The sequence below is a fragment of the Priapulus caudatus genome, unplaced genomic scaffold (genome assembly GCF_000485595.1).
Source record: "Priapulus caudatus unplaced genomic scaffold, Priapulus_caudatus-5.0.1 Scaffold130, whole genome shotgun sequence".
NCBI lineage: Eukaryota > Metazoa > Priapulida > Priapulimorpha > Priapulimorphida > Priapulidae > Priapulus > Priapulus caudatus.
In genome coordinates, this window is record NW_014577191.1 from 415,489 (window position 1) to 426,365 (window position 10,877).

At 42.7% G+C, this 10,877-nt stretch overlaps 1 protein-coding gene across 1 annotated transcript in view; it reads left to right on the forward strand.

Annotated features, from left to right (window-relative positions):
• The window catches only part of LOC106805858 (eukaryotic translation initiation factor 3 subunit L-like), a 23,460-nt gene that overhangs the window by 8,584 nt on the left and 3,999 nt on the right, over window positions 1–10,877 (forward strand). Inside the window, exons 2-12 of the mRNA XM_014807631.1 lie at window positions 220–311; window positions 663–776; window positions 1,108–1,187; window positions 1,461–1,592; window positions 2,098–2,174; window positions 2,408–2,488; window positions 4,802–4,892; window positions 5,535–5,689; window positions 6,213–6,386; window positions 6,737–6,870; window positions 10,231–10,330. Coding sequence (XP_014663117.1) covers window positions 220–311; window positions 663–776; window positions 1,108–1,187; window positions 1,461–1,592; window positions 2,098–2,174; window positions 2,408–2,488; window positions 4,802–4,892; window positions 5,535–5,689; window positions 6,213–6,386; window positions 6,737–6,870; window positions 10,231–10,330 — 1,230 coding nt within the window. The remainder of the gene's footprint in view (window positions 1–219; window positions 312–662; window positions 777–1,107; window positions 1,188–1,460; window positions 1,593–2,097; window positions 2,175–2,407; window positions 2,489–4,801; window positions 4,893–5,534; window positions 5,690–6,212; window positions 6,387–6,736; window positions 6,871–10,230; window positions 10,331–10,877) is intronic.

Genomic DNA, 10,877 nt, shown 5'->3' on the forward strand with positions numbered 1-10,877 from the left:
TTGGTGGTGTCATATGATTAAGGGAGAATCATAGACGAAAACAAGGTAAAGTTTGAATATATTTATTCACATATTGATAGATTATTTACCAGTTTAAAACTATGCAAACCGCTGTTAAAACCGTGACATACTCTTCTCTATTATGCACTCTTGATAATAACCTGCAGCTAGGTGCTTAATAATAGCAAGGTCTTGTATTTGAGTCTTGTTTGTTTTCAGTATGATCCATATGCATATGGAAGCAGTCATGCTACAGAAGGAGAATTTGGTTTCCATACCGGAGACCCACGGCAGGACATTGAGTATGAAAGGTGAGGGTCACTATTTATTTATAATTACTTTACTTGCAATTTTAACTTGTCTGCAAGATAATTAAAGATGTAGGTGGTTTGACACGGTCCAGGAGATATTAAGTTGTGAGCATGCTTTATGATTTTAATGTGGCCCATATATTAGCTATTGAGTTCTCTGTGCAAGGTCTGACAACTCTCCAAGGACCAGGAAGTCATAGCAGTGAGGCCTTCCTGGAATTTGAAACATGGTTTTCTTACTGACTATATCCAGCACTCCTCAATAATATTTTTTTTATTTATGCTATCATGGTAAAAGTGGCATAGCAGATTTTGGTAAAGCTGTTATATTGGTGATGTGTGTACTTTCAGGCAATATGCATCATCATACCATGTGCCAGACCTTGTGAGGAGCTTTATTGTATACTTCCAAAAGGTGATAAAGGATGGAAACCTCTATGAGATCAGCAATGCCTATGAAAACAGGTATACTTGTTTTCTTAACATGTGATATTTAATTATTGGTAGATATGCTTCATTTCCTAACATAATGTATAACTATTTCTATGTATGCTTCATATAATTATTATAGTAACATAAAATGTAATTATTGATGTCTGATTTCCCCCATCACTAGTAGTTATTTTCAGAAGCGTGTAGGTAGCCTGCATATATGTGTGATAAATACCTAATGCTAAGTGTTCACTAGAAGATGTTTGGAATTGAGTTGGGCATGTATTCATATTCATGCATTACACCCATATCTAGTTAATCGCTATGTTGCTTGATTTTAAAACGATCATACGCTATTTTTCAGTTTCCCGAAGTTGAGTGATCAGTTCTTTAAGAATGAGCCCTGGCCACAGTCAGAGTACATCGCACCCATTGTAAACGATGGTGAGTCGACTAGTACATTAACATCTTTGATTTACATGCAAATTATGCTTAGAGTGTTGAGATCACACTTGTACTTACTAAGAGATATTCGGTAAAACAACTGCAACGTTTCCTTATTAGGAGTTCAGGAATATATTTAGTGATGATTGCACTTCCTTTCATGCTTGGAACCCACATCATATTTTGAAAATTTCAATAGGAAACTTTGCTAGCACGATGCCTAGCCATTTATAGTATGTGGCATTATGAACGTTTTCTTGCACTTTTTTTCAGACCCATTGTTTATCATCCTGTACAAAGAGCTGTACTATAGACACATCTATGCTAAAGTGAAAGATGGACCATCCCAGGAACAGCGTTTCGAATCTTACTACAATTACTGCAACCTATTCAACTGCATTTTGAGTTAGTATGAATGATGTGATTCCAACAATATATCACAGGGCTGTGCTGCAAGCCACAGAATAGTTGAGGTTGCCCCTTGCAAACTGCCAAGTTTAAAATCTAAAACATTCACAGTAGCGCCGGTCTTCGATGTTTTGTAAATTTATTGAATAATAATCATGTTGATTAAAATTGGTTGCCCACTTATGATCCAGAAAATCTTTAATAGGGTTATCACGTAACTTTTTTTCTTAAAATCTGTGGATAAGGCGGCATAAGATTGCGAGAGTTTGCTTATTAAACTTCTTCTGTTCAATGGCAAATAATAAAAGTCCTTATTAACAGTCAAAAATAATTAAATTAATTATTAAAGCCAACTTTGACTCATTGGCAGTGAACGTGTGTGAGATTAGTTGCTTCCTTGGTTGTTCCTGGTGTGTGAATGATTGCTTGGTTGTTCCTGGTGTGTGAATGATTGCTTGGTTGTTCCTGGTGTGTGAATGATTGATTGCGTGTTGATTTCCAGGTGCATCCGAAGGCCCGATACCGCTGGAGCTACCCAATCAGTGGCTGTGGGACATCACTGATGAGTTTATTTACCAGGTAGGTGCACACCTCATCCTGTTTGCACAGTATAGTATGCAGATGACTGGTCAGCTTAAAGCTTCATCTGTCTTATAAATGTGCATGCCGATTTGTATTTCTATTTGCTAGTATTGCATATTGATGGTGTCTCTTGCCCATATGAAAACGTGGATTAAATGCGATTGATACTAAAATTCGTCCTTCAGAGCAAGTCGTAAAATAGGTGCTTAGATATAAATTATCTGTTTTAGTTCCAGTCCTTTAGCCAGTACCGTGCAATGCTGACCAAGAAGTCTAAGGATGAGATAGAAATCTTGAGAAGAAACCCCAAGGTAGGCTATTGGTTACATGCATGGATGTAGTCTGGTTGTCTACTAAATCTTACAAAAACACTCATTTCTCATTGGAAATATCTCATTTTTAGCTCATCTGACATAGTCAGATGCAGCTTGTAGAATCGCATGATTGTCCGTGCGTGCGTGCGTGCGTGCGTCCGTCCGTCCGTCAACAGTTGGGCACAAATCTTAACCGCTCGACGTACGGTCACAATATTTGGGACGTGGGGGGGTAATCCGAAAACGAGTTGGGATGCCGAAGCTGGGGGTCAAAATTCAAAGGTCAAGAGGTGTAAAAGAAGGGGGAACATTCCCTCCTTAACTTAAGGTATAGGGAGGAAATGCAGAATTGCGGCACAAATCTAAACGGCTTGACCTAGGCTCGTGAAAGTCGGTGTATAGCATCATGGTAGGAAAAGCCATCACTGTGCCGAAATTGGAGGTCACAGGTCAAAGGTCAATGGGGCACAGGGCAGATTTTAGACATTTTCTGAGGACATGGTCTGACGGAGCGATTGGAAAACGTTTTTGTTTCAGCGGTGACCTACCATTTTTATGGCTTTATTGAAAGGACCATGAAATGTACTTTCTGTTTACATGCGGTAAGTGTCTGATAACCTTTTGACCCTCAAGAGGAGGGTTCAACATGGATTTGTTGACTGTTAATAAAGGACTGAACTGCTTTTGCTATTATTAGAGCCCATACCTGTGTGGATGTGAGGCTACATTTGCAGTTCAATTGCAAAGACAAAAGTTTGTTGAACAATGTTTACACTCCTTAAATCATATTATTTTCTAAAGCAGTCTGTATATTAATAGCACCCTGAATGCTAGCGTGGCTACCGGCATCGGAAATGTAGGCAAAAACCCGGGGGCAATCCATTACTGATGCATGGGGGTGAACTGGCACTTTTCTAATAAACATGCACACCTGCAATGCAGATGTGTTTAATTTATTACTCACAGCTGAGCGAAATTGTCGCCTGCCTGAATATACTTGGATTTTAGCCTACAGGTACATTTCAGCAACTCAATGGAATTAGGTTATCTCTACTTTCTTGACTTCTCACCAATGCACGAAGGTCGATGCCATGTTTGATTATTGATTACACTTGCACGCGCCATCTCGCGGCAACTATAGGCCTAGTGATACATTATGACACGAATATATAAGACAGTCGAGCAGGTATGAAGTAGGATGCATTGTTAGGGTTTAGTTTTAGTGTTAATACCTATCAGGAGTAGATAATAGGGAAGGAGTGTGACTTCAATAAACAAGGAAAATTTGTCATTTACTAGCTTTATAATGCCTACGATTTACTACGCGTAACTCATCCAACTTGAGCTCAACTCGTACACAGTACATTCGCCTAGCATCGTGCGATATCGTTTCCTCGTATACACACGCAATCTGGAGATACAGACTTAAACGTACGACATGATTATCCATTCTTTGGCCATCAATCCGAGCCGATTGCCCGCCTATATTCAAACAAAAGGCAGCTATATTGACGCGCTGTTGCTGTGCTTGCTCCCTCCGAATGTGGAATGTGGCGAAAATGTGGCGGTGTGGCTCGCGGGGAGATTGGACATCGACGCAACCATAGACGCAACGGGCGAGTGTTGCTGTAGCCTGTATGCTGTAGCCTGTAGCCGTGCAGCGACGCCGAGTGTTGCGTTGATGTCCAATCTCCCCGCGAGCCACACCACCACATTTCCGCCACATTCCACATTCCAAAGGAACAAGCACAGCAACAGCGCGTCAGTATAGCTGCCTTTTGTTTGAATATAGGCGGGCAATCGGCTCGGATTGATGGCCAAAGAATGGATAATCGTGTCGTACGTTTTAGTCTGTATCTCCGGATTGCTTGTGTATACGAGGAAACGATTTTGAACGATGCTAGGCGAATGTACTGTGTACAATTTGAGCTCAAGTTGGATGAGTAGTTGGATTTACGCGTAGTAAATCGTAGGTATTATAAGGCTAGTAAATGACGAATTTTCCTTGTTTATTGAAGTCACACTCCTTCCCTATTATCTACTCCTGTACCTATGCTACACAGTTTTGATGATGACGTAGCCGGTTTAGCGATAGAACAGGCTTTCAACCTTTTGCAGAAACGAAAGCCAGTACAGTAGAGCAGCAGATGAGCACTGTCGCTGTTGTGGCACTAGTTATATATTATTACACAATTTATGCATTTAACACTGCCTGGTCATTATTAAATAATTCTATGCATCGAAATGGAGGTAGGGTTGGATAGCTATCAGCCGTGGGTGGCTGGAAAATAATGATTTTCATCTTTTTAGATATGGAATGTCCACAGTGTGCTGAACGTGTTGCATTCGCTAGTGGACAAGTCCAACATCAACAGACAGCTGGAGGTTTACACTAGTGGAGGTAAGACAGCTCTTGTTTCTGATTTCCAGTCTCTGGTTTTATGTTTAACCGGCTGAGGCGTGAGTTCTTCTGTCTCCCGTACTCGCACTGAATTCGCTGATGAATTCTTGTCACGACGAATTTTTGTAGTTCGCATTTAGTGAATGCCTGCCCTACACGTAAAATGTCTATGCATTAAGTGCGAATTGCCCCTGGACCTAGAAACTTGGCCCTATTGGGCGTGCCGTTTAGACGGGCGTTTGTGGCTTTAAAGTGATTACGGTACGTTACCGTAAATAATAAAAGTAAAATAATTATGTCCACTTTTTCACAAAATGTAAGTGATTCTGTTCACTTTTTATGGTTAAATTGCTGCATTATACTCCGTACTTTGCTATTCCGTTCAATGTGAACAAATCCTCGTGACTCATACATAGCCCATAGCAATTATTTAATGTCATGATCAATATATAAAATCGCCCAGATTTTTGGGATTTTTAACTAGTTGAAAAACAATCTTATCAGGTAAGAATTTGAGGATACATTTAGTGCTGTTAGTACTTACTTTTCATGTAAAAAACTTGCAACAAAAATCTGACAAATATAGACTATAGAAAATTCGTGACGTAGTCAATTTAAAGAGGCTTGCCGATGTTGTTTTAGGCGACCCGGATAGTGTAGCTGAGGAGTTTGGGCGTCACTCTCTCTACAAGATGCTTGGTTACTTCTCACTGATCGGCCTGCTGCGTCTACATTCACTGCTCGGTGATTACTATCAGGCCATCAAGGTCCTCGAGAACATAGAGTTGAACAAGCAGGTAGGCATGAGTACAAATCGTTTCATGTATGGGTGTGATGGTGTCCTGGTTAGGTGGTCTCTGTGTCTGTGTGTGTGCGTGTGTGCATTCATGTGTTACACTAACAATACTATTGTTATATAATCAATGCCATTAATGGCAATGCTGCTCTCAGGCGAAAGAGAGTGCTGTCACACTGGAATTCTAGCGGTTACATAAAATGCCATATTAACAGTAGTTTCAGCTATTACACAAACATTGCTCTTATTATATTAAAGTGCCTGGCCATGTTGCTATTACGTCGATGACATCGGTCTTACACTGACAATGCTGTAAAATCGTACAGGGTGCGAAATTAATGCGAGTGCGGAGTCAAATACTCCCTGATTTACTGTCGGACTCCCTCTTTTTGAGTGCAATGGAGACCATTGGACTCTCTTGTTCAAAAGTGCATTTCTAACCGTGGCGTAGCTGTAACATCGGCATCTCTGTCATGATGCTTGCTACCCATGTCGCCACGACGCCACCGCTGATGTTGTTGCAGAGCATGTATTCTCGGGTGCCAGCCTGCCAGATCACCACCTACTACTACGTCGGCTTCGCCTACATGATGATGCGACGATACCAGGACGCTATCCGTACGTTCTCGAACGTGCTGCTCTACATCCAACGCACGAAGCAGATGAACTCGCAGCGCAGCACTGCGCAGTACGATCAGGTATGAACCGCTCGTCCGTAGAGACGTCATCACGTGATCTATCATTGTGGAGCCGTTCCGACCTAACCATGTATTCCTCATTCAATTACTTCGTGCAAAGTGTGTTAAAGGGGATGTTCTGTAGGTTATTTATTTCAGAGAATTCTATTCTATCAATATAGTATATTATAATCGTGTCCATATAATATTGTATAAATCAAAATGCTTGTGTAGATTTATTGTAGGCATCAGTTTCGCTTATGCATCGTAAGCCAGAGATCACTGGGAGTCTGGCAGATCGTGCCGCCCGAGTACGCGTTTCTAATTTTCCGCTCGCGTTTTTTTCTTCGCGCGTTTTCGTCGCGCCGAAGGTGTCAAAGCAGAACGAGCAGATGTGTCAGCTGCTGGCGATGTGCCTGGTGCTGCACCCTATGCGCATCGACGAGAGCGTGCACTCGCAGCTGCGCGAGAAACTCGGCGACAAGATGCTGCGGATGCAGAAGGGGTAAGACGCGCCACACGTGGGTACTGTATACACTGTATATTTTGCGGTGGTTTAATTTTTGCGAATTTCGCGAATGCGCCCCCGACCGCGAAAATAACAACAACCGAATAATTCACACCGAATAATACCGAATAATTCATAATTCACCGACCGCGAAATTAGCCACTCGCGAAATTGTCCGTCAAAGTCTGAATTCGCGAAAATATCTGTACGCAAAAAATATGGCATATACAGTAATTCCATAGGGCTTCACAGAGGCTGATTGGGTGTTGTCCGGGAGGCGGGGGGTGATTGTAACAACTATGGCACTAGTATTGGGTCGGCTCGCATAACTGTCCAAATGGTGTCACCAGTGTTGTGTCATCTGGTATAACTATAGCAATGGTGTCATCTGGTATAACTATAGCAGTGGTGTCATCTGGTACAACTATAGCAGTGGTGTCATCTGGTATAACTATAGCAGTGGTGTCATCTGGTACAACTATAGCAGTGGTGTCATCTGGTACAACTATAGCAGTGGTGTCATCTGGTATAACTATAGCAGTGGTGTCATCTGGTACAACTATGGCAGTGGTGTCATCTGGTATAACTATAGCAGTGGTGTCATCTGGTATAACAGGGTCGAATAATTCACATTGGCAGGTACTGTGGCAGAGTGCTCAGATCTACGAATGCTAGGGTTCTAACCCTCCAGCCTCCTTCTTGCCTAGCATGGCTTAGTCCCATGGGTGCCTTGCCCTCCTCGGCGCACGGTATCATAAATAACCATGAACTTAATTCCAATAATTCACCACGACTGCCGCACCTTCTGGTAAATATGCCACTGGTTGCATTGCTGAAAAACTTTGTCCGTTCAAGGGTTCTGTAAATTCAGCGCAGAAATTGAATCTGGTACGTGAAGAAACACATGGACAAATAACTAGTAAATTCGGCATAGGGCTTCTACATCCGGACTTCAAAAGGAGGCTGATTGGTGTCTGTCCGGAGGGAGGCGGCGGGGGGTGATTGTAAGCAACTATGGCACTGAGTTATTGGGTGTCGGGAAACAGGACTACGCAAAATAAGCGGGTTCAAAGAGAATATGTGTGTCACGCAGTGTTAGTGTCATCTAGGTATAACTATAGCAATGGTGTCATAACTGAGAGTATACCTAATAAGACAGTCGGTGTTCCATTCTGGTTCAACTAAAGTCAGTAGGTGTCATGCTGGTATATAACTGATATGCAAACCAGCTATAAGCAGTGGTGGAATCATCTATGTAACAACTATAAGGGCAGAATGGTTGTCATCTGGTATAACTATAGCAGTGGTGCATCTGGTATATTTTCCCACACTTCTTAGCAGGTGTGTGATTATATAAGGAGTACATAAACATAAGCAGTGGTGTTCATCTGGTTATAAACTATAGCAGTCTGGTGTCATCGTGGGTAACATCACTATAGCAGTGGATGTGCCATCTGTACAAAACTATTAGGCAAGGTGGTGTTAATCGCGTATACAGCTATAGGACGATCTGTGTTAGTCTGGTATATTTACTATACGTCATGGGTGTCATCTGGTAAACTATACGCAATTGATACGTGTCATCTGGTACAGACTATAGGCAGTGGTCTCATACTGGTATGAGATATATGGAGTTGGGTCCATCTGTAACAACTATAGCAAGTGTGTCATCTTGGTCTCAACTATAGGCAGTGGTGTCATTCTGGTCTAATCTATAGCAGTGGTGTCATCTGGTCTAACTATAGCAGCGTTGATGTCCATCGTGGTATTAACTACTCAGAGCCACCTGGAGTCATCTGGTATAATAAAATAAAGCAATGGTGTCATCTGGTTATAAATTATCGCAGATGGTGTCATCTGGTATAACTATAGCAGTGCGTGTCGATGCTGGTGAACCACTAGGGCAGTGGTGCTATCTGGTATAAATATTAGCCAGTGGTGTCCTCTGTATATAACGCAGCCTGGTGTCATCTGGTATTACAGACTATAGGCAGTTGGTGATAATCTGGTCTAACTATAAGCAGTGGTGTCATCCTGGTATAAACTATAGCAGTGGTGCCCATCTTGGTATATACTATAGCAGTGGTGTCATGCTGGTAGCATACTATAGCAGTGGTGCATGCTGGTACAAGCTAATAGCAGTGGTGTCCATCTGGGTATACACTATCAGCAGTGGTGTCCAATTTGGTACATACGATTGATTATTATATAAATAAAAAAATGTCACAATACTAAAAAAAAAAAAAAGCGCAGTGGTGTCACTGGGTAGCAACTATAGCAGTGGTGCCATCTGGTATACTATAGGCAGTGGTGTCATCTGTTAACTATAGAGCAGTGGTGTCATCTGGTACAACTTATAGGCCAGTGGTGTCCATGCTGCTAGCAACTAAGCAGTGGTGTCATCTGGTATAACTATAGGCATGGTGTCATCTGTATAACTATAGCAGTGGTGTCATCTGTACACTAAGCAGTGGTGTCATCTGAGTATAACTGATAGCAGTGGTGTCATCTGGTATAACATAGGCAGTGTGTCATCATGTATAAACTATCTGGCAGTGGTGTCCATCTGTATAAACTATAGCAGTGGTGTCATCTGGTACAACTATAGCAGTGTGTCATCTGGTTATAACTATAGCAGTGGTGTCATCTGGTGATAACTATAGCAGTGGTTGTCATCTGGTATAACTATGGCATGGTGTCATCTGTATAACTATTGCAGTGTGTAATGGTATAACGTATACAGCAGTGGTGTCATCTGGTATAACTATAGCAGCTGGTGTCAATCTGGTATACTATAGCAGTGGTGTCATGCTGGTATAACTATAGCAGTGGTGTCATCTGGTATAAACTATAGCATGGTGTCATCTGGTACAACTATAGCAGTGCGTGTCATCTGTAGCAGACCTATACGGGCAGTGGTGTCATCTGGTATAACTAAGGGCGAGTGGTGTCATCTGGTACGAACTATAGGTCAGTGGTGTCCATCTGGTATAACTATAGCAGTGGTGTCCTCTGGTATAACTATAGCAGTGTGTCATCTGGATAACTATAGCAGTGGTGTCATCTGGTAACAACTATAGCAGTGGTGGTGCATCTGTTATAACTAAGCAGTGGTGTCATCTGGATAATCTATAGGCAGTCGGTGTCATCTGGTATAACTATAGGGCAGTGGTGTCATCGTGGTATAACTATAGCAATGGTGTCATCTGGTATAACTATAGCAATGGTGTCATCTGGTACAACTATAGCATGTGTGTCATCTGGTAGGCAACTATATGCAAGTGGTGTCAATGGTAGAAATGGCGGCAAGACTGAGAGAGAGAGAGTCTGTTCGTCATGGTAGTATTCTCGCTGCAGAGACATGACTGAGATTGAGCAGTCGTTTTCCTTTGCGGCACCAAAGTTTCTGTCGCCTGTTCCGCCCAACTACGACGCTGCACCTGCAAATTTCCACAAGGTAAATCTATAGTTGTTAACAGCCAATTACCAATTGGAGACCAATTTATCTATCTCTCGTTTTCTCTCTCTCTCTTTCTTCCTTCCCCTCTCCCTCTCCATCTCCCTCTCTGTCGCTCTCCGGCCTCCCCCTCTCGCTCTTTCCCTCCCTCTCGTTCTCTCTCTCCCTTCCCCTCTCCCTCGCCATCTCTCTCTCTCTCTCCCTCGCCATCTCTCTTTCTCTCTCCCTTTCTCCCTCTGAAAACTGACGTCCCCCCGGAGGTCCCCAGTAATTAACACGCTCACTACTTCTCGCTCGCTCGTTTTGCAGGAGCCGCACATCCAGCAGCTGAAGTCTCTCTCTCTCTCTCTCTTTTTCTCTCTCTCTCTCTCTCTCATCGTCTCTGCTCTCTCTCTGTCTCTCTCTCTCTCTTCTTTCCCTCTGCCTTCTCCATCTCCCTCTGCTCTGTCTCTCTCTCCCTCTCTCCTCTCTCTTCTTCCCTCCCTCTCTCTCGCCTTTCCCTCTCCCGCACGCCATCTCCCTCTCTGTCCCTCGTCTCTCCCCCCCC